General features: G+C 42.2%; 1 protein-coding gene across 1 annotated transcript; it reads right to left on the reverse strand.

The window, feature by feature from the left end:
* Positions 1–498: 498 nt before the first annotated feature.
* On the reverse strand, positions 499–21,848 carry LOC112565209 (cilia- and flagella-associated protein 58-like; the record flags this gene model as incomplete). The annotated part of the gene is given in 16 exon segments (XM_025240539.1): positions 499–723; positions 1,276–1,387; positions 2,223–2,446; positions 3,045–3,143; positions 4,490–4,678; positions 8,002–8,163; positions 10,911–11,102; positions 11,737–11,819; positions 14,938–15,097; positions 15,443–15,580; positions 16,034–16,228; positions 17,620–17,776; positions 18,840–18,991; positions 19,693–19,923; positions 20,636–20,707; positions 21,729–21,848. Coding segments are annotated over 16 exon segments (2,418 nt in total), but the record flags the coding sequence as incomplete, so codon positions are not given.
* Positions 21,849–23,097: the final 1,249 nt, after the last annotated feature.

Genomic DNA, 23,097 nt, shown 5'->3' on the forward strand with positions numbered 1-23,097 from the left:
ACTAATATGTATTTCACTTTGTGTAATCCGTTTTTTGTGATCGTGTTCGTGTTCCCCACGCGCGTACCAGTGTTTGATATAGTAACAAAAATACTGAAGGTATCCAATTTACCTTTCGGCTGTTGGGCAGTTCGGCTAAAAGCCATCTTACCTGAGGTAAGTAACCTAACAACTACGGCTATGTAACCGGTTGAGCTATATCGCGTGCACCTCCTCGCATGCCAAGGCTCTTCTTACCAATCGGTTAAAAGTTGATAAATAACAAAAGGAAATAAAGATTGTGGAACCATCGGTCTTAATCAATATAGAAAATTACTATCAGAGAACTTTAAAAGTTAGGTAATTCAGCTCAAAATATGTGTGTGTTTTTGTGTGGAAAGAGATAAATATAAATCTCAAATGAAGATGAAACATGAAATATTGATTACCGAATAAAGCAATTTGCGTTACAAACAGAAATGGAAGAGATGGACGAAAAAAAACAAAACAAGGTCTAACCTTGACATGCAGCAGACGTGACTCAAGGTCTTCTTTGTACTGTTTGAGCTGCAGCACGCTCTCGGGGCTTGGGTGTGACAAGACCATGATTTGGTTTCGTACATATTCAGTGTCCAGTTCGTGTATCTTCTCAATCGTCGCTTTTGTTGTGTTAGTTTTGGAAAACATCTGTTTGTTGATGGTGTTGATTTCTTGCAGCATCTCGAACGCTGCAGGATCGCGGCTCTGTAGTCGGGATCAAAAATTAGAACACAACGAATGGTAAAGTACACAAAATATTTAAAAAAGATAAAAATGCAATGTCCCTATATTGTTATTGCCACCACCCCCCCAAAAAATCCTTTAAAGATTCAGTCTTTGAACTGATAAAAAGCATGACAATGTTTTTGGAAATATGCCACACAGAACGTTTTGATCTTCCATTTCTCGTAGAATTGGAGGAATTAAGTCAAGGTGCGTGGGATATTGCACTCGGCTTTCGAGTGAAGATTTTTCAGTTCGAAACTTGCACCGAGCCTGTGACTGAAAAATACATTTTTCTCAGCACAGCAAATGACTGCAATGTTTTTTAGGGGATGCGAAAGGCAGTAGAGAGAAAGCGTGGAGAGCCCGCCGACTACATGACGTGGTCTAGACACAGGGAAGCCCTTGCTTTATTGTCGTAACAGTTCAGAGATTTTGTCTCGTTGTTTTGTAGGTAGGTAGATTGCTCACAAAAAGCGACGCACGACACGACCTTTTCTCGATTTCACGAGAATGATAAGGGAAAAGACTGACCTTGAGGTTTCGCCAGCGGTGGATGTTCCTGGGGAAGGTAAGGACGTCAGTCAGTCGCTTGGTTCGCAACTGGATGTGCAGGATGACATCGCGGATGTGACTGATGGCTGACCTGGAAACAACGTGGGCAGTCAGTGTCACAGACGAACGCTTACTGTAGGTCTGCGAAAATATTCTTTTGCACGTTTTTGTTTTAATAATAATAGCAAAAGTAATAAATGTGTAATTAACATAGCGCATAATCATGCTCACGAAGGATCATGTTCTCAGCGCTGAAGACAAGTAGGAGATAGGACAGATTACGAAAGACGGAAGGAGAAACAACTATGCATACAAATAATAAAAGACAAATATAGAAAACACAAAGAAGAATCAGGGAACAAATAGTAAGGAGGGAGACTGTCATAAATCTGCAGAGAAAGACGATCAGGCGGACTAGTCAATTGACTGTAACCCCAACTATTGACAGCTATGTTGATTGTCACTTTCGTGAAACGCTTTCTGTAAGAAACAATTAATGTCTGATGCTGTTTGTACTCTAGAGTACCGTAATACAACACACCAAGTCGGTGAAGCCTAAAAGCGTTGTAGATAATTTTTTTTTTAAATTTAAAGAAAGTGTGTAACACTTTAAAATACTAAATAACGCGATACAGTATTTTCAATATTATGCGAATCACGAATAGTCGGGCAGAGTGCTGATGTCTTTTGTCCAATCGACACATAGAGTCGGAGACAAAAGATGAACCACTGCAGTTTTCACTTTTGAGATTACGTCTTCCAACTAATTAACATAGCTGGAAGGCATAGGAGTCAAGTGAAGCTTTTTTTTTTTAAAGCAACACTTATGCTTTGTCATGATACTAAGATAGCTTGATGATGAGGACATTAATTGCTCTGCAAATGTGTCAATATAAAAAATCAATAGTTCGATAGCTGGTGTTTACCTGAGCTTCTCCACGACCTCTCGATGCCTATGGTGAACCCGGAGACGGGCAATTTTCCTGTGTAGCTCTTGGGACGTTTCCCGTTTCTCCTTGCAGCGCAAGTTGTACATGTTTTCGCCCTTGATCAGTAACGACTGTTTGAGGCGTACTTTCTCGTACAGGTCTTGCAACTCGTAATGACGTCGTATAAGGGACACGTTAAGTGTGTCGCATTCTTGCACCACCTGCCCGAAACACCAGAGGTTAGATCATAAAGGTCAATCTCAGTACATAAAGTTGAAGAAAAAAAAGGAACGGTGGTAAATTAAACAAAACTTCTGGAAACAAAGTGTCCAAAATGTTTGCATCATGTGTTTTTATAATCTGGGAACATTTAAAAATGTTTTAAATAATTTTAATAGTTTTAATATTGTGTGCCGTTTGTGTGCGCCTGCATTATTTTTGTGTGTGGTCCTCAAGCTTTTGCATGTGTTAAAATTGTATTACGATCTCGATTCTTTACAGACGATCAAACTGTTTTGCGTGAATGAAAAAAAAAAAAAAAAAAAAAATGTAACTCAAGCTGAAATTCAAATAATTGGAAATGGAAAAAACCCCAAAGAAGTGGTCAAAAACTGGGTTTTGAAAAGCAGAACACTGCGAAATATAAACGAGACAAGTAATGTAAATCAACATCAGAGGAAATTACAGCAAATCCGAGGTAACAAGATTGCCTGTGTGTGCTAGCGCGGCCAAAACACCCAAATTTAGCATATGTATGACAGGAGCAACAATTAACCCGTGCTAAGATTGACCTTGCGATGAGAAAAGAACGACCCTCACCTGCATCAAGGATTTGTGTTCTCGTAGGTACTCCGCATCTAATGCCCCTTTGATTTTAACCAGTTTCCTCTCCTCTGCGTCTTCGTTTTCGACGGTGTTCTGAAAATAAACAGTTGCTGATAACAAATATTCAAGCATTATTTTAATTGGCTTTAACCCAGGGCCGCAGAGAGCCAGCCCGGGCCCCGGGACAGACGACGTCTCCGGGCCCCATGTACTTGTAATCGTAAATTATTTTCCCAGTATATAATGTAAAAAAAAATCCACTGACCAAGACCGGGCCCCCTTGACAGCCGCGGGCCCGGGTACACCAGACCCCCTAAACCCATATTTTCTAAACAAATTATTAACCCCGACTGGCACACGGAGGTAGCTTGATTTGTTCCAGATGCAACGTTAGGCCTGAACACCAGTGTTCAGTTTTACTGCTATCTAAAGACAATATTTTCTTTTTCGCTGAGTGTTGCAATACTAAAAAGGGTATACGTCTGACAGGCTAATCTTGTGTTTATTTTGCATGAGTAGTCATATGCAGTGTGAGAAAGGGTAAATTGCTTTTCACAGTCTGACTTGAGTTCGAGTGACCATCGTCAATCCCAGTACACTTAAGTCAAAAATCCCTGATACAACCGCATTTTTATGAAGAACGCAGAGCAGTCTCGAAAGTCAAGTCGTTTTTCCCCTAGTCTCCACTATCTTATAATTTCTTCTTGCTCCTCAGTCACAGCACATCCCTCAAGTAACGCATACAACGGGGATAGGAAAATGGAACAGCGCAGTTTCATATCAGTTGGTTTTCAAAGCGTGAAGACCTTATTTTTATGTTTCCGAAACACAATGATAAGGCAAAACTACAAAATAAGGGAAGTGGTGCATCGTTACATACAAGCTCGACTGAAAACAAACCACTGTCTTACGTCTAAAATCATTCTTGACACACTCACCCCACTATACACCAACAATAATGCACCTGTTTCAGAAATATAAAAGGTATTGCTCGTTCATTCGTAGCTGTCGAGATTATATGCTAGTGTTCCAAACCAATAATTTGGAACTAGTTTTTCCCCCCGTTTCTTAAAAAAAAAAAACCCCCCACGTGTTCTTGTCATTGACTAGCAGATCCTTAAGGATGCTAATTAACTTTACGGGAAACTATTCTAAGGCTCACACATTCTGTTTCTGAAGGTTGAAAACAGTATTTTATAAAGGGGCATAGCCGCAAAGATTATGACCTAATTTTAAAGCAGAGTCTGAGGCTAATTAATTTTGTTTCTGATGTTTGAAAAAAACAGAACACTGCTCATACATTAACAATGCCGCAAGGAGGCTAAGCTCGTCCAGTGAATCATCGACGCCTTATCGCACTGATTAGCTTATCGCCTCTTTTTATGGATTATTAGATGAACATAAATGTCAAGCTTCACCAGCGAACTGGCTTCACCTACCCTGAGAGAAGCGTTGGATCTTCTCTTTTCTCCTAAATGTTCCTTAAGGAGGCTAATCTGACGCGCCAGCTTATGGATTTCCAAATCTCCTTGCACTAAGCACTGATCCCGGTAATCCCGTTCTAGGACGAGCTTCTGGATCTCAAGCAGATGCCCCAGGGCCTTCTCTTTCAGCTTTCCGATCAGCCCCTGACACAGAATAAGATTACAGAGGTCAGCAGTGTCCTGTCTGCCGCCGAGAATTATAGTAAGGTCACAGCATCGAGGAATGCCCCCAGTCTGCTAAGATGAGACTAAGACATTGAAATGAGGATCCCACAGTTGCTGTCAAAATGCAGAAAAGCAACACAAACTGTTACATGTAAAGAGAAAGAAAAAAGTATAAGTTTATACTGTTTATATTTATTAAAGAGCGCATTTATGAGTTTTATGTGAGGTACACTTCGTGGGGAGAAACTCCAAACGTTGGCGCGTCAGTCGGGCCAATGTGCTGCCAGCTTGACCAGTTCACGCTGTATTGTCTCTAATTGCTCTGATCAAAACTTTGCCCTAACAAAGTAACTAAACATACTAAACACACTAAAACTAGAAAATAGATTTTCTACATATCTGTGTCTGCAAAACGTCCTATGTATCTGTCTACCATCCATTTCAATCGTCAATTTTTATTTAGATGCATTACGAGCGATCTCTCTCTCGCTCACACACACACACAAAGCACATAAGCGCAATGAAAGTATTTACGCATAATACATGCACACCAAAGAAACTTGCAACCGTGTGCGAAACGCATACACATCAATAAGGATCCTTCTATCTCTTCCACCACCCTTAAGTTTCTGTATGTATAGGTCAGGATGGCGGCCCTATGCTCCTCAAGGGAGCAACAAGGAATAGTTAAGGGCAGAATGAATACACACGTTTCAACAAATGCAGGAAATGTGTGTAACAGCAAATCTGTCACCATACCCTAAGTGTTTGTCAAACGAATTGCTGGCAAGGCACAGAAGTAAATGATCGATTTCTCTAATCAGGACTAATGTCCGTGCGAGCACATCTTCCTGTAAAATCTCTTATAGTGGCGGCAACTCTCGCCATTGACCTTTCGCCCCCGAGTCGTGGGCGTGCAGTGATCCACTGCCTAGAAGGTCAAGGTCGGGAATGAGCGCTTTTCCACTGGTCACCCGAGCCTGTGATGGAGCTCCGGCCTGGTGAATGTTTGCCGCATTGACAGCTACACCTGCGCCGGTCGGGATTGTTGATGGTGATCAATACGAAGCAAGTCTCCTAGGTCGGTAACAAGGCCAACCTGTGAGTCTGTTAACCCTATGTGTACCCATGGGAATGGTGATGGAACGACAGGCAGAAATAATCTTGTTTCACTACTGGTGCTTATAAGATGCATATGACGTGCGTTATTTTGTAAGTTTGTTGTCCCGAATGAACTCACACAGCAGGTTGCTATACTGGTTGCAGGCGATACCTAAATGGACGCCACCCGCTGCTTGTTAATGCACATGTAAAGTGCGTGCATGCTGGTTGACGATACTCAATTTACTACAGGATCGTTTCTCTGCATCGAAGTAAATTTACCCTCCCGAAATCGTCTTTCTTTCTGCCTTAAAGCTATAATCTCCAGTAAAAGCCCATACATGAATTAGGCCCACAACTAGCTTAACAGTCGAGCCCCTCCCTTCCACCTCCCCTCTAAGAGCCTGCAGACATTTCAGTATATCCTGCCTGGCGTTATGGCGCTGTTGCCGCAACTACTGCTATCTAGGATTTGCTAGTTCTCCCCGATGGCTGCTAACGCTTGTTTGTGCAGCTGATAATAGAATCGATCATTGCGCGTGACCGTGGACCGATGAGTGCAGCTTTATAGTTTTCGCGCCTCAGCACAGTGGGCGTGCAGGTAAATACGCCAGGTACCAAAACATTTTCAGCTCTATGCCATTGTCACTAGAAACTTCCCTTCCGAAATTATTCATCTTTAAACGAAGCTTTGATCTGAGCAAATGAACAGAATGCCGCACGTACAGTTCTTTGACTGCATTGTTGTTGTTTGTGCCTTGATTTTACCTTAGTGCCGGTAACTTTACCAGCCAGATTGAGAACTTTAAGAACTTTATGAAGTAATTAGAGCAACAAAGACAGACAGGGATAAAAAGAATTTTAAAAATCCTCACCTGGTCATGTTATATAATGTCACCGCGAGTCTAGTGAGATTTAAATACAAACAGAACAAAACGTGACGTACATTGTTTTTCATCCACCAGCCTCCGTTTCATCTCCGTATCAGTTTATTAGCTTGTTCTTTACAATCTCTGGATTTTTTAAAAAGGATCGTTGTTCTCATTGTAATTATTAACATCCACAGAGAGAGCTTTCTCTTCTCTTCATCTCCCATGGTCGAGTTCAATACCGACGTGTTAGTTGGAAATGAAAGGCAGTTTATAGGAACGTAACGAGACTGGCGTGATAAGGTTCTGTCGTGTTTTAATATGTCATACAAGAACTCGGCATATGAAAAAGAAAAAGCATTCGAATTTTCCATAATTATTCATCCGACCCCATGTTCCAAACGACACACCAGAGAGTCTTTGTGAAGGAATAATTTGCCTTTATGAATTCTCCTTTCCTTTGTTCAGCAAAGTAAAAGGATTTTAAAAAATTTTATGTCTCTTCATTACTTTTTATTTTTTAAAAACTGACATTGTAAAGTTGGCTGTATATTCCAGAACTGATTGACTTGTCATTTGGGCGAATTTGAATGTTTATCTCCAGCTGTGTCGTCAGATAGAACCTAAATGTCGGTACTATCTTAATACTATTTCGTTGTTACTAGGACCCGTGTTTTATTTCTAGTGCAAGCCTTGGAGTTTTGCAGCAGCTTCCACTCTAGCATTTTAAGCTAGCAACGAAAACATGTATTATTCCTGAATGAACTGTATTTTGTAACCTTTCTATATTGTACACACAAGTTTTTAGAAGCTATTTTGCTCGTTCTTTTACTTGGTCAGTTTCGCCAGTCGCAGGACCACCGAACGGTTAGAGTGTTCATATCTACCATCGAGCTGGAGGTAAACCGGATGAAAGCTGCTTACTTGCGAGAACCAATGCCACACTCCAGTACGTCTTTCACTATCTGAGAAAGTTAAAGAGCTAGTAGGATCCAAAATTAGTTCCTAATAATTGTATAAAGCTTTGTGCAAGATACTGTTAAGGCAAATCTGGATCAATACCCGTTTTTTGTTGTCGACATAACCGTCTACAGACAAAAAGAAGTCAAAATCGTGACCTCACGATGTGCCTAATTAATATACATTTCCAGCTTTCCCATTGGGTGAGACCATAAAAGTATCCTTGCATTACCCTGACGTTAGCGCTTTGACTTTTTATGTGAGTGGTGATGTTTGTAAACGTTTATTTCGAAAGTGCAAGAGTTCCAAAAATTCGGACCAGATCAAAAGACCTGAGCAAACCTGAGCAAATCAAAAAGACAGTTAATTTACCTGTATGTACAAGATGCTCCGTGTGTAGAGGGCATGTTCTGTTCTCGCCACCTCCGTCAGGTTTCCTAGCTCCATCACTCTGGTCTCCTGTTCCGCGATGACTTGCATGATGTCAAAATTGTCTTCCACAACCCTGCGTTCTTGATCCGTCAAACGCAGAATCTGTAAGCGTTATCAATAGTGTCACTGAAAAAATTACTGTATTTGTACTCAGAAACGTGGTCTTTGTCACCAAGCACATTACTGTGCAGCAGAATGCTCGTGTTTTCGTTCTGTATGTAAATGGGGCCGTAAATTTTCACAGTGAATGGATACTCCTGTGGGTTAGTGTAGATGAAAAAAACGTATATGTTCTTCAAACCTATCTTTGCAGAATTTAGCATTCAAACTGGAAAGGCATAAAACTTATTTAACATTAAGTACGAAAAATGTCGTTGTTGTGCTTGCGTTGCCTACTGCACTGAACGACACTTTTTGATGATGCTGTTGGCATTGTGCTGGACTGTTCACTTGGCTGTGGCCTTTTTTTAACCTCTTCTGATATAAAAATCGCTGCAAGTCCTCTGAGACACTATCACAGTTTCTTCATTTGTACAAATTGTCTCATCGATGGACTTTTTATCAATACCAAACAGTCAAATGCTTCAACATTTGACTGCAATTACTGCTTTGTGTTCATTTGGATATTCTCGTGACGATTTGATCCACGTTTCTGGTTATTGAGGTATTTTTCTCTAAGCCAATGACTTTCCGATCTGTAGGTCTGTCTCATCGACAATTTGGTCTGTGAATGTCATCCGGCAGAAGAACGACCTGGAATTCCCATAAACTTCACAGAGAGAGCCACAGGAATTTTTTTCTGTCTTGCGTTTTTGTGTTTGTAATGCGCGGAAATCCTGGCTTTGGCTGATATACCGAACTATAAAGGCGTTTATTATTATGATTATATATTATTATCATCATTTACTACTACTATTATACTTGGTGATCGTCATAAAACATTGCTTCCAATCCAATCCAATCCAACTTTATTTATCCACAAGGGCAATTTTAGATAGATGCTGTACTAGCAATGTACATACATATACATGTTGAATAATTCCTTGCTCTCTCTCACACACAACTACAGTTGGTAACCTTAGGTCACTTGTAGAAGATCACGGCAAGTAGAGTTGAGCAAGTAAATGGCAATGTGAAAGCGGTATGGTTTGCTGGTGTGACATTAATACATACTGGCAGTCGGTTTTAGTAAGATTGCATGTGATTTTGAGTTGTAAAAGCAACACACAAAAAATGAGACAAAGAAAGAAGTGACCGCTTGTTGCAAGGAACTTGTCTGTTGGTAGCGTTGCACCGTCGTCACTGATGTAGTCATCGCCAGCAGCACATGTAATATCCATGTCTGAGTTGCATTCTGGAATCTTAACGGAGACTGGGGTACAGGTAGATGGGGTTAAGTAAAGCCTGGAAGTCTCCACAAATAATTTTGTCATAAGACATCCACAGGGGGGCAACACTTCAAGGAAACATTCTACTAGGACAGGAGAGGTCGTGCAAACTGCATCCGTTATTAAGCTCTTACGTTCCATCTCAAAAGCCTTCGTGTAGCTACATTCAAACAGGTGAGAACTTGCGGAATGTAGACACTCAAAATCAATCACACTGATATTACTGCAGAGCTCTTTATACATCATCTTTGTACTTTAGGCAGTTTGAATGTAGCTTGCGAAGAGTGGCAGACATTTTTGGGTAACCTCCGTGGCACACTCCAAGGCTCTGTCACAGCCCCTCGGATTACGGCATGCATTCTGAAGATTGTCGGCGTCAAGGGGAGAAGCGTCATTTAAAAGTCGCTTAGTTTGTCTTGCATCGACCCCGGGTACTTCCACAGTAAAATTTTCCCTTCTGAAATATTCTTTTTGAGACTCCTGAAGACTGAACATGCGAGAGCAATCCACGAAATTTTTCTGACATCCTCCAGGTTAATGTTGTTGCAATGGTGGATTGGGACAAAGTTGTCAACGGATTTCCTTCATTGTTAGTACTGTTGTCAAAGGATGAGCACGCAGGCGGACGAAAGTAGACGTTGAGGACGTCCAGAACTATCTGAAGAGTGTTGCCGGAACAAACTTGGCGATGCTCTTTTGTACAGTCATAGACAGTCTGAAAATAGCTGCACGTTGAGCTTGTCAAATCTGTTGGATTGGCTCTCACGAACCTCCTCAATGTCATATCAAGATCATTCGCATTTTGGCAGATGAAGTCGATACCTTGAGCAACTTTGGTTTTTTGGGTTCATCTGGCAAAGTATCCAGCTCCGATGAACACTGTTTATCGATGTTGATAGCACAGCGGGAGGCAAGCTTGTATATCTCCTTGTTTGGTTGAACGGCATTATGGCTGCCCGCCATCTTGACAGTTACACTCGAAGACCAGAAAAATTGTCAGAAGCAATCCAATCAAACACAACGCGTGACAATTGTAGATCCACCGTCTTAGTAGATACCCTTGCGCGTAAGACACACTCGACTAACTGAGTAATGATGTGAAAAATAGATCTGAGAAACGAAAATGCTAGTCCTCCTTGCTTGATAATCAAAAAGAAGCACGGATAGGTAAAATGTATAATAAGGGCATAAACGGCCATTGTCCGTTACTTCCATTCATGTTAGTTAAATAACTTTCGTTAAGGACTTGGTTCTCGCCTCCCTGGAGTGTTTTAAGATCCTGGTGTACGTCTAGCAATAGTTAAACGGTATACGCTTTTTCTCTTGTGCATTTTCATAGGACTGTCATGTAGTTTGCAAAAGCATGCGTTAACAATCATTAACGGGAACTCAAAGGTTGAGAATACATGCCTTGGGAAGCTTTAAAGTCAAACAATTATGCTAAAAGTTGAGAATACTTACCTTGACAGTGATTTTGGTGACATAACCGTCGTATTTATCCCCTTCTGCTTGGAACCTCATGCCTTGCTTCGCCTGTGCGCGAAACTCTGACTTGTACCTGTCGTTCTCTTGTTTTAACCTGTGGTTGGTGACCTTGTTAATGGCCATCATCGAAATGTCTTTTTGCATTAAAGACTTTGCTTTCATCAGTGTCTGTAATAGATCCGAAGTTTTGCTTCTAATGCTTGTGACAAGAAAAAAAGTCCCTCTTCAGATAATTAAGGTTCTCGCTGCCATAAATCAAGTGAAAAAAAGATATACGTTCGATAGATGTAAGTGTAAAATATCTGCTAATGGTTGTTTACTATGCTCAAAGATAGCCCCATTCAAGCCACTTGTTTATCAACCCTACTATAAACTCCCTTCAACAACTACCATTCTAGTTAACAGCTACCCGTTTCTGCTAGTAGGGTCACAAGTGAGGAGGTTTTCAGTCACGAAGCCTTAAATTTTCTGCATTAAAGCCAGACGCATTAGCTACCAGCCTGTGGAACAATCCTCAAAAGATTAAAAAATATGATTAAATACTGTGTATTACATAAGAAAATGCAAGTATATACATTATTTTCAATAGAATTTATTGTCCTTGAGATTTGTCTTTCTCTCGTTTTGTTTTTCCCACCTGTCATTTCTTTACCTCTTTTATCACCAGACTGTCGTCTTTATCACGGTCGGTTTTAGCAATGTCAGTTTATATATATATTTAAAGCCACCTTTATAGATATACACACTAGTGTATTTGATGACTGTATAATCAAAATGTACATTTATTACTCAAGACACTTACTCTTTTTAGTGAATCGCTCTCCTTTATCAACTGTAACTGATCTTTTGCTACATATAACGACTTTGACTTCCTTTCGTCGAGCTCTGTTAATGAAATAACAACACAATTAAAGGGTCGAGAGCATGAGTAGAGAGAGGGAGAGTGGTTTTACACGGGTAAATGCATCAGAAATGAAGGTTTTCAACATGACTAAGAAGATGGAGTTAATGCCCCCCCCAACCCCCTTCCCCCCCTCAAAAAAAAAAAAGAAAGAAAATTGGAGGATAATCTGCAAAGCTTGATATGTAACTGATTTGAAAAGATCACATAGCGGAATAACAATATAGAGCTACAATAACACTGTAGAGCTACCATAATATTTCCATGCTGGATGTTACTTGTATGGTGTACGTGTCTATCTTCCTGCAGAGCGCCTGTTCGCTTCATGCCGGTCAAAATGAACATCTTCACGTGGATTTAACGTAAATTTAGCAGAACATAAAATTAAGGTCTAGTCTGGAATTGTGAACAAGCCGGATACCACCTTCTAATCACAAGAGCGTGTGTACCATGTCGCGTGTCATGATTTCGTCTAGGTCTGTATCTCTCTCAGCGCGGGGGGACGCTCCTGTATTGGAAAGGTAGCTCACAGCAGACGACGGTCAACGTTTGTTTTCAGGCTATTTTTGTCCGGTTCGCGGGAAGAGGTCAAGGCTTTTGCCCGTTGTCTGTAGCAGCACCTGACGTCACAGTTTTGCTACGTCACGTGAGGTCTGCTCGAGGGCTGGTCGCTGCTAGTGGGAGATTTTTTAGCAAGGCGCTGAGTAGAACGGAGAGTTTTTTGAGAAGACGGCTGGAGTCTGTGCTGTGACATTTAGTGTCTACGGGAGTGTCCTTCCGTTTCTTCTCGGGGTGACCGTCGGTCGTTAGCATAAGCCGTGTGGGAGAGTGCATATTTTCCCCATTTTTTATGTTTGGTTTTGGATGAGAGGCTGCACACGCCTGAGCGTTGGGATACGCGAGTATGTGTTTACTCCTTATGAGTTTATTTTTGTACGTGTGTAATTTAGGGATATTTCATGTCTTGGTTTAAGGGGATCATGAGGGGGATGTTTTGTTATTTTCTCCGGTATTCTGTTAGTGACTGCTGTTCTTTTATTTATTTCAGGCTTTTTGTGTATGTCCAGGGTGCACGCCCTTGGTGTGTATTTACTGTGTACTTCCTGTGTATACGTGCTATGCGTGCGTGCCTTATGTCCTGGCTCACGCACATTTGTTCGACGAGCATTCGTCTGAGATATAATCAATCATTCTGCACTTCTTCATTTGTGACGTCTACGTCTACGGGTTCTACGCCTGCATTCAGAAAGGGAACTGTACTGTGAACCAGCTCCTGAGACTGTGTATGAGCGGTCCGGTGGCGCAACGGTTAGCGCTGTTAGCGCCTGTCACCAAGACAGTGAAGGTTGGCTGCCCTGAGTTCATTTCTCGTCTCGGGCACGTTGTTCTTTCTCTGCACGTGGCATCTGTTTACAGGGCTGGCTGCTTGCCGTGATATAGCCTTAGCTGCTGACACGGCGTAAAACACCAATCCCCCCCCCCCCCGAGACTGTGTACTAAGCGCCTCAAGCCCCTGCTCTTTGTTGAGAATTAAAGACTCAGGGGAAACTACGTTTAACTGACTGTACTGTGCTGCGGTGCGCGGTTTTTTTTTTTTTACTGCTGTGTTACAATTTGTGCGCGTTTGCGCTTTGGTTTTTTTTATTTTCTTTGCGGGGGTGCAGTACCTGGTTGTTGGTTTGTTTTGTTCGTTTTTTTGTTTTTTTTTTTTTGTGAGTACTCGCATCGGTATTTTCTTTTCCTTGGTTTTATTAGGTATTTGGGTGTTTGGCTATATATATTATTATTATTATTTTTTGATTAAACTTCGTATTTGTGTCGTTCTTTCCGTCTTTGTCTTGGTCTTCGCTTGGGCACGGGTTCGAGAAGTAAGTCGCATCCTGCCTCCGGCTGAGTGACTGAGCGTGTTTGGCCTGCTGTGTGAGTGGCCTTGAGCGTGTTCCGTTGACGCTGGGGGTGGTACGCGACATACCAGTTGAGAGGTGTTATGCGGGGTAAACGCTTTAGGTGGCTAGACCAAGCCAAGCGTGGTCAGTGGTGTTAATGACCTTTGGACTGTCTAGACTCTAGATGAAGATGCCGACAAGACAGAGAGTAACACCTGAGGGTGTGTGGGACTTGCAGGACTTCCCAGCTCGACATGTGGGGAGGATTAGTCACCTGCTGGTTGCTTAGGTTTATTGAGTAGGAAAGTGCTTCCACCTTGCGGCGATTTCTCACTATGGGGGAGGAACGGAGGTGGAGAAAACCGGAGTACCCGGAGAAAACCCCCGATTCCCAGCCCTGTGAAACAGATGTCACATACAGAGAGTGTCCCGAGACAAGGTCTGAGCCCTGAGCCACTCACTGCTGTGGCGATAAGCGAGTGTCTTACCACTACTCTACCGGGCGCCCCTATCAGTCACCTGCTCACACCACCACCTGTAAAGAGGCGAGGGTTTCAATGGTAGGTGGTACTCTTTCTCTTGGCTAATTGTTGATTGGGTGAAGAATACTGGTGCGTGTGGTCGTTATGTCGTTACGTCTTCAGCTAAGAGACTTTATTAAAGCCAAGAGACATTTCTTTGAGACCAAGACTTGAACCAGGAGGGCAGAGACTCGGGAGAAAGTCGGAACGCCTCGGTTAAAGAACCTTGATCCATTGCCAGTAAGTGAAAACGGACTGTCAAAGGTGTCAGTTGTGAAAATCAAAGGACGCTAAGTCTGTCTCAAGGGAGAAGAGAACGTCTGTATGTATTCGCCCGCGCTCCAAAACACCAGAGTCCAGAGGTACATCGCATCGTATGTATGTAGGCAGGTAGGTAGAGGCTTAGGGGGAGAGAGATAATTTTTTCATAGACCTTTATCTTAACGTTAACTTACGCAGCGAGCACACACACACACACTCCCTGTTCACTACAGCATCTATCATGATTATGGTACAAAAGAGCTGTAAATATTTATCAGTAAATATTTCTCAAGAAAGTCTTGCTATATCGGTTAAGAAATGATCAATCGATCAATTTATTCAAGGGCCATTGTACCACAGAAGAGGAGAAAGCATAAAGAGAGAGAAAAGGTATATTACATAGTTCATAAACTGCTGATTGCCGACTCCCTTACCTTGTTGCAGTTTTGATATTTCTGCCTTATATTCCTGCTTACTCTTCAAGATTGTGCTCAACTGGTCTGATGATGCTTTCATTCTCTGTTGGATAGCTGTACATCTAATATGAAAGCGTTCGTTCAACGCCTTTACCGCGTTTAAATCCTCCAACCGTAACTGCAGGTCAGTGAAGCAAACAGGCGTTAGCTATGACGTTCTTAAAATATAAAGAGCTTGTGGCGTGGAAAGAGAAACATGTATGTTCATTATGACAGTTTTAAGCTCAGTTTGTTGTCAATAACGTATTTTTTCCAAAAACATTATGGGAACTATAATCCTGCTTTGAAACCTACAAAAGTGATATATTTCCTGCTGCAATAGGGAGACGTGTTTATCAAGCACTGGGCTGCCGAGCTCGTTTTAAAATATTAAGAAATATTATTTAGACAAACATGCCAGGAGAAGAAATATCTTGCATACAAATATTTTCCCCAAGGCTAACCAGCCAAGTGCATACGTTACCCTGTAATCTGTCTGTAATGTTTGGATCTCCTGCTCCCTCTGGCGTATGAGGGCGAGTTGAGCGTCCAAATTTTGCTGCATGGTGTTAACTCTTAAGGCGTATTCTGGTAACAGTACTGAAACTTTCTTTCCCGCAGCCTGTCTCACACACACACAGAGTCGACCTGAATTGTATCTTTATTATGAGGTTTCTTGCCTATGCGTACAGATTATAGAATAAAAAATCAGCTGTAGTAATATATATATAAAACTCATCCCAACCAGCATATTTTGATGTCAACACAGGACATAATAAAAATATAATGCTACTGATCGTGTAACAGCAAGAAGAGAGGAAAAGGCAGAGGGAAAGAGGATGAAGCAAAGAGAGAGAGAGAAAGCATTTTAGATATCGGGGAGAAAAAAATTCGCAGAATCATTGAGCTGAAGCTTAATGTCAGTGTCGTGGAATTAATCTTCGTCGCATCCTGCAAGAAAAAAACCCAACAAAACATGCAGTATAGCACACTGACTGTAGCCCAAACTGACACACAGATAAACAAGCACAAAAATAGGCAGACGAACGAAGGATATTGCCTACTCATGGCCTACTTTTGTTTCCTTGTAGAGTTCCTGCAGGGCATCGCAGTCATCGCTAACTATGACCAGGTGTTGCCTTAAGTTGTTGATAGCCGTTGCGCAGACACCTGCCTGTGATCGCGCCTCCTCCAGCTGCCCCAGCACTAATTTGCGTCTTTCTTCTTCCTTATTTGCCTGCTCCTTCAATCGGTCCACTGCCGCTTTCATCTGTCAACAGATCGAACCACAGGCTTGATAGCCCAAACACTGTTAGCATGTGTAGCCTCAAGAGTTGGCTCAAAAAACTGTCTCCGTCAAACTAAGATTTTCGAATAGACAATGTCGGGTGTTGCTTGCTGCGGGTGGGTGGTCGAGAAATGGGGACCAAGAGGGGGGGGGGGGTGCCCGAGGGGGAAGTGCGGTCGTCTTTCGCTCTGCTCAGGTAGGTAATAGATCCGCATCGGAAAACGCCATAAGCGAGCGTCTCAGACAGTGACCTGGAAGGGGGGAATACCCTTGTGAACTGCAACGAAAGTTGTTGCCTCGTCAGACCACGCGAGCGTCATAAGCTAGAGGGGCGGGTTTAGACGTAGGTGGTTGGGGGTTTAATTCCCTTTTTGGTGAGTGTGTATTAATAGCGGGGATCTCCCCTATTTGTTCTGTTTGGCCACTTGTTTTTTTTTCTTTCTTATTTTTTTTTTCTTTTTTTGGGAGGGGAGTTGGTCGCACTCCGCGACGCCAATAAATTTTTGTCTCTTATTGTGACTTCGTGTGCGTGTTTCGTGTCCACTGAGGAGTGATTGGTCTTGTTTCTCGCGTCGGGCGCGTGGAAGTTTGTCTGTGTGTTTGCGAGTGTGGCTGTGAGAGAGCAAGTCCCGCGACGCCCGGTCGCGTTACGCGACAGACAACAGGCCAGTGTTTCACATCGCCTACAAACATGTGTGGATCACGTGACACTTCTAATTGACGTAAGAAAGCTTAGAATCACGTTAAAAAAACTTTGTCTCCGGGGTCTTGAAACGCAAATAAGTCGGCTTCAGGATAAATTTTAAATAGCTCAGGTCATAGGTCTCACGGCTTAAGGCATAAAAGATCATATTTCATTATTATTTGATATGAAACTGCAGTAAAATCTGTCTCATGACATCATGGGGTGCGGGTGGGAATGGTGCAATATTAACACGTGCCTATTGCTCTTCCCTTTTTCAGGAACTGGTACAAAATGTCTAATATTTACTCTAAGCTTGAAAGGATGTTCAACATCCCAATAAATTTAACTGAGGATCTGAAAACCCTTTCCATTTTGTAGATAAAAAAGTTAAGGCCAAACCACCAGTCAACTCTAAAACTGTCATCATCACAACACGATTAGTTGACTGCACCACAGATCAACAGGTAATGTCATTCCTTACCCTTCTTTGTCTTGTCAGTCTCTAAATAATAGTTGTAGCACGGTCCAGAGGTCAGCTAGCTCCAACTTTTAAACTATCAGCAGATTGACGAATGACTGAGATCGACGGCTGTCAAATATAATACCTAATGCAGCGTCTTCCCCGTTCATTCTAAGCAGTATTTCTCTTACGATCTGTTGTGTACACCGTCACCAGTTTTCACCATACCTCCACCTTCTGTTTCTCATGTGCAACGAGGGTTTGAGCAAGTTTCATGGCTTCCTGTGTGGCGTTGTTCAGCTGCGGGCGAAGACGTTCTACTTCCTGCACGTGCTGGTCGCGAAGTGCAGTGACGGCAGCCGCCTTTGATATTTTGTTCTGAAACCTGTAAGCGTCAGACGAACTGGCACATTCTTGTCGCATATTTATCACGAACTCCAGCTCTCTGAATCGATTATTCGTGCACAAAACTCAGAATAAACCGAACGTTTAGTGAAAGATTAAAGACGGCGCGCGTCCGATTTAGTAGGCTAAAGTCATTTCGTGACGTAGCTTGTGACATGATTTTATTGAATGCACACTACATAAATGCCATATCAATATAAAAATTAATGAATTTGCATTTAATGCCACACACAGCTCTCTGTAAAATACACACAGTGTCAGACAAATGTCACAACAAGCCATCTTTGGTCTCGGTCATCTTCATCACATCAGGAGATGACATGTCAATCGTCAGTTTCCAAAGTGCCCTTCAACGAGCGATAGACTCGAAAAATTATATACAGTCAAATCTCCCTACTATGCCACCTACCGGGACCGAGCAAAAGTGGCATAGTAGGGAGAGTGGCATAGTAGAGAGCGTTCGTAAAAACGGCTTTATTTGCTCAAGTTACCCGTCAGTCCAAAGCTATCAAGAATAGTCGGCTGGCGCTAGCTGTCTCCTCTCATTCTCCCCTCAACTCTTCATCCTCCACCCCTCCCAACCACATCCGCACACCTGCATCCTGTCGCTAGTCGACCCCCTCCTGCTCTCCCTCTGTCACGTGACTGTCACCCGGCCAGCGACCTACCCCCATCGCCAGCCTCCACCCTCCCCCATCCACCTAACTGCAATGTCGAGTATAATAATCGAGCACTGCGCGGAATTTCACAACTTGTCAACAATCACACAAAAGTGGCATAGTAGCGAGAGTCTGGTGGCATAGTAGATTACATTGAATTTATAGTCAGTCGGTGGCATAGCGTGTGCGTGTGCGTGTGCGTGTGTGTGTGTGTGTGTGAATATTTGGTTTAGACTTATCACTAGCTGCATGCATGCATAGTTCTGAAAGAGGCAATAGGGACGGGCAAAACTAGTGGACGGGAACACAAGTGAGTGACAGAACAAGACGATTAAAAGACGGTCTGAAGAGTCGAAAGCTGAAAATAGGCAGACAAAAACCAACTTTTGCATCAGTTCATGTGGAGCGTCTGCCTCTGTTGTTTTCAGGATCTGCTCTAGCCTTCGCTTATCCGCCAGCAGCTTATTTAGACGTTTGCGAGTCCCGTCTTCGACGTCCTTGGCCTCCACCATCTGGTTGTAGGCGGCGATGACTTCCTGCGTCGACACGAAACAAGACTAAGCAGGGATAGACATTAGCATTGGCGAACTGGGACTGCACAGAACGCTTGTCCCTTTCGACAACGCACTAACACCGAGGACTGCGTGCATCACTCGTCACGGGCGCCTTCGCTCTATCGATTACGTTCGAAACCGCTGCAGCAATTGCCGCATACAAGTCCACTGTGATCACCAGATGAATGAACACTGCAGTAATCGCCACAGATAACAATTCTGCAGCCAGTGTCATTACACCACGAGACGGCAACAGTAGCCACAGACAGTGCAACAATCGACTCACACCACGGATCCTATTCCATGAAACGAAAAAGCTACGTCAACGACCCCCTACCCCATAAAGCATTTAGTAAATAGAAACTGTTGAGTAAGGCACAGCAGTAAACGTGGTTACCAGTGAATACAGCAACTCCACATTTCTTGACGTGAAAAACGTCTTAGCGTATGCGCATTGCTAATGACAACAGGAGCTAATATTTGAGGGCGGTGGTTAATGAGAAGCATGGCATGATAGTATGAGCATCTCCTGTTACGTAAAGTAAATGTGTGCACATAACAAATAAAATAACAGATGACAAAACACATGACAAAACAATTTTTTGAGCAAAAAGGGACAGACACATACAAAATAAAAACATTTAAAACAAAGTGTTGTAGGAATATTTTACACAGCGACTCACCTTCTTCATGTTTGCAATCATCTCCTCAGAACTGTTGTACATGGAGGCGACGACCCCCGCTTTAGTTGCAGTGCAGACCAGATCGGCTTTGAGACGACGGACTAGTTTCTGGAGCTTTAAGGTATGACTGTAAGAGGCGGTCACTTTAGAAAACAAGGCCTCGTACTCCTGCAGGAAGATGAGCACGTGGGGATCTTCTTTTTCTTCCTCCTCTTTCAGCAGCTCGTGCGTCTGTAGAAAACCGGCCAACCGTCGACGTTACGTGTCTATCGCTTCACTTTCAACTTCATGCACAAGCATCTCAGAATTGGTGAAAGGGAAAAGCCGTCAAAATATTTAATTGACTTCAAGAGATAATGACCGTATCTATTTATAAAACGCCTTGTGACTCGTTTAATGTGTCACGCTAATCGACATGTGCATGAACTCTGATAATGCCAAGAGTAAAAATGCAATTATGCAGCTTAGTCACTATAAAGTATTCATGCACTGCCATTCATATTGTAAGAGCAATATTAAATATTAAATTCTTTATGCAGCTTTCTGCATCTTCGAGCCACTGTGGCTCCTAAAACTCATTTTGTAGGTGAAAAAAATGGAGTCGGTATAAAGACGCAAATTTTTTAAGAACGCCTATGGCAGTCTGACTCTCAATTTTAAATAAGAATTTAGCTGACGGGTCACATAAGCCGTCCAGTGAGATCTTATAAGCCAGAAGTGTGATTCCGCTAGTTGATATACCTTTCTAAAAGTGTTAGCTATTTGTATGAACGCCTTAGTTTAATGCGTTAAGATATCTGATGAGGCAGGTACGGTTGTCTGTTATTTTCGCTTACTCCTAGGAAGTTCAAATTTGTGTATTATGGGCGAAAACCAGGTATGAAGACAAAATGCACTGAAACTTGAATTTGAAAGAGACAGTGGCCACAGACAATTAAGTTACCCATTCTCTGTCACTGAAAATGCTGTCAAAACTGAATTCCTCTCCCAAAGACGAACTTCTTTCTGCGGCGGCCTACTCCAGATGAAAGCAAGCAAACACGCACGCACGCATGCACGCATTCCTCACAAATGTTAGGCATGTACAAACACGTTAGTAATTAGTGTATGGAGACATAGTCATGGGGAAGAAGATACTCATGAAAATATTTGATAAAGTTTGTGATGCTTAACTGTTTGCTCTGGAGTAAGCTGCAAAATAGAAAACTGGAAAAGGGATTTTGATATATTGAATCATTCTCTAGCCTAACCTGTACACGCCTAGAGGTGATTATACTATCTTTCAAAAATAAGTCAAATAAGCAAAACAGAATGAAACAAATCAATGCGTATAACATATTCACGGTAATATGCTGATCAGTGTTGATTGCTAGGCAGGACCTGTAAAACATTACCTGTTATCCAGATTCATACGCACATCAAATAATCGGTATAGTCCACATCACATTTCAGTTTCTTACATCTGAGTTAATTGTGTAAAATTGCTGATGTTGGTACCGTAAAGCTCACCGAAAAAAAACCCTTGAAGGTTTATTAATAGATGATATAAAAATGAGAAAAGAATCCCCACGACAAAATTAATTTACACAAAACATGTACGGTACATTTACTACCACTATTCAATCAGCTTAAAAACATAGACAAATCCTACTGGGATAGAGACCGACAATGACCAGTGTTGTCGTTGTGATTGAATTTATACACTTCCCAGCTAACTAATATCCGCTTCTTTAAACGATGATAGCTACTTGTGTGCCCAGAAACTGAGAAAACGCTGCCACGGAAATCTATGTATGTAACAGTGTCCACCCTTCAATAAGCTACAAACCCATCATATTGACAATAAATTGTACCGTGGAGTTTATACAACTGAACAGAGAACTACACACTGGTAAAGATTATTAGGGTACAGTAACTTTTTTAGCAATTGTCGTGTAGCAACTAAGTTGGGTAGCATTATATTAAAATATCGTATGCTATTTTAAATCGTTATTTTAATGAAGTCAAAAATAATAGACAGGCTTAGTGCTACTCACCAATCTTAAAATTTCTGATTCCTCCATTATGACCTGATAATTCACAATGTTGAAAACTGAGTGCAACTGAAAGTTGCTGTGACTCTGACCATCGCTAGCAAAACAAATGTAAGACGTTGATTGGTTACTTTCCGCCAATGACGTCAGTTCTAATTGTTTGATGTCATTTCTGGATTTCTACAGACATTAACTCACGCCAACCAATCTTCAACTTATTGTACAAATAGTTTGTAAATAAAGGGTAAATGCCACACATAATGGGTGGGAATTAATGGTATATTTGATAGATTCATAGAACTATTTTACTTTTGATCTTCACTTCGAGAGAATTCCCCCAGCTGTTTTTCACCCTTGTGTATATTCATCCCAGGGCAAATGTTTCCAATGCGTTACAGTGCATCGCAGATGTGACTCACCATCTCGTCTCGATTTGTCCTGATGCTCCTAAGTTTATTTTAGGAGATTTCAACCACTGTGACCTAACATCGGTTCTTCAGACCTACGACCAGTATGTGACATGCCCTACTACCCTGCGTCAGACCACACTCGACCTTGTCTACGGAACTGTACCACATGCGTACAGATCTCTACCCTTGCCCAGTCTGGGTGCATCCTATCATCTGAGTGTGCATCTGGTACCCGTTTATAAATCTGTGTTCAGACGGGTGCGCCGAACAATTCATTCCACTAGATGCTGGACTGCAGACAGTGTTGCAAGCTTACAAGGCTGTTTTGAATGTACTGACAGGGATGTCTTTTTAGAAGCATGTCCTAATCTGGACGACTTAGTAAACACCATCTCTTCATATATAACCTTTTGTGTAGATTGCACCATTCCATCAAAACAGTTTGTGCTTTATCCTAACAACAAACCTTGGGCGACCAAGAGCCTGATAGCAGTGTTTAATAAAAGAAACATGTGTTCTTCACGGGTTCTGCCCATGACAAAAAAATGGTGCATAGAGAGGTGCGTGATGCTATCCGTCGGGCCAAGGTGAAACACAAGTCCAAAATCGATTGCTACAGGTAACATGCGAGTAGCTTGGCAGGGACTCAAGAACATGGCTAATATTGATGATCGGAGTAAGGGATCAAAAGCCAAAATCTCGATCTCAGGCGTTGACAGTACGGCCCTACCTAATGTTCTTAATGCTTTCTTTGCTCATGACTCATGACTTCTCAGTGCAAATTAAAGATGTGCTTAGTTCTCTTCACCCTGTACAGAAGGTTGAGATTTGTCATGGACAAGTTGTGGAGCTGTTTCAGCGAGTAAATATTCGCAAGGCCTCCGGTCCGGATGGTATTTGTGGCAGGACATTATGTTTCTGCACGCACCAACTTGGAGGCATTTTTCAACATCTTTTTCAGC

Source organism: Pomacea canaliculata, linkage group LG5 (genome assembly GCF_003073045.1).
Source record: "Pomacea canaliculata isolate SZHN2017 linkage group LG5, ASM307304v1, whole genome shotgun sequence".
In the NCBI taxonomy this organism is placed as follows: Eukaryota; Metazoa; Mollusca; class Gastropoda; order Architaenioglossa; family Ampullariidae; genus Pomacea; species Pomacea canaliculata.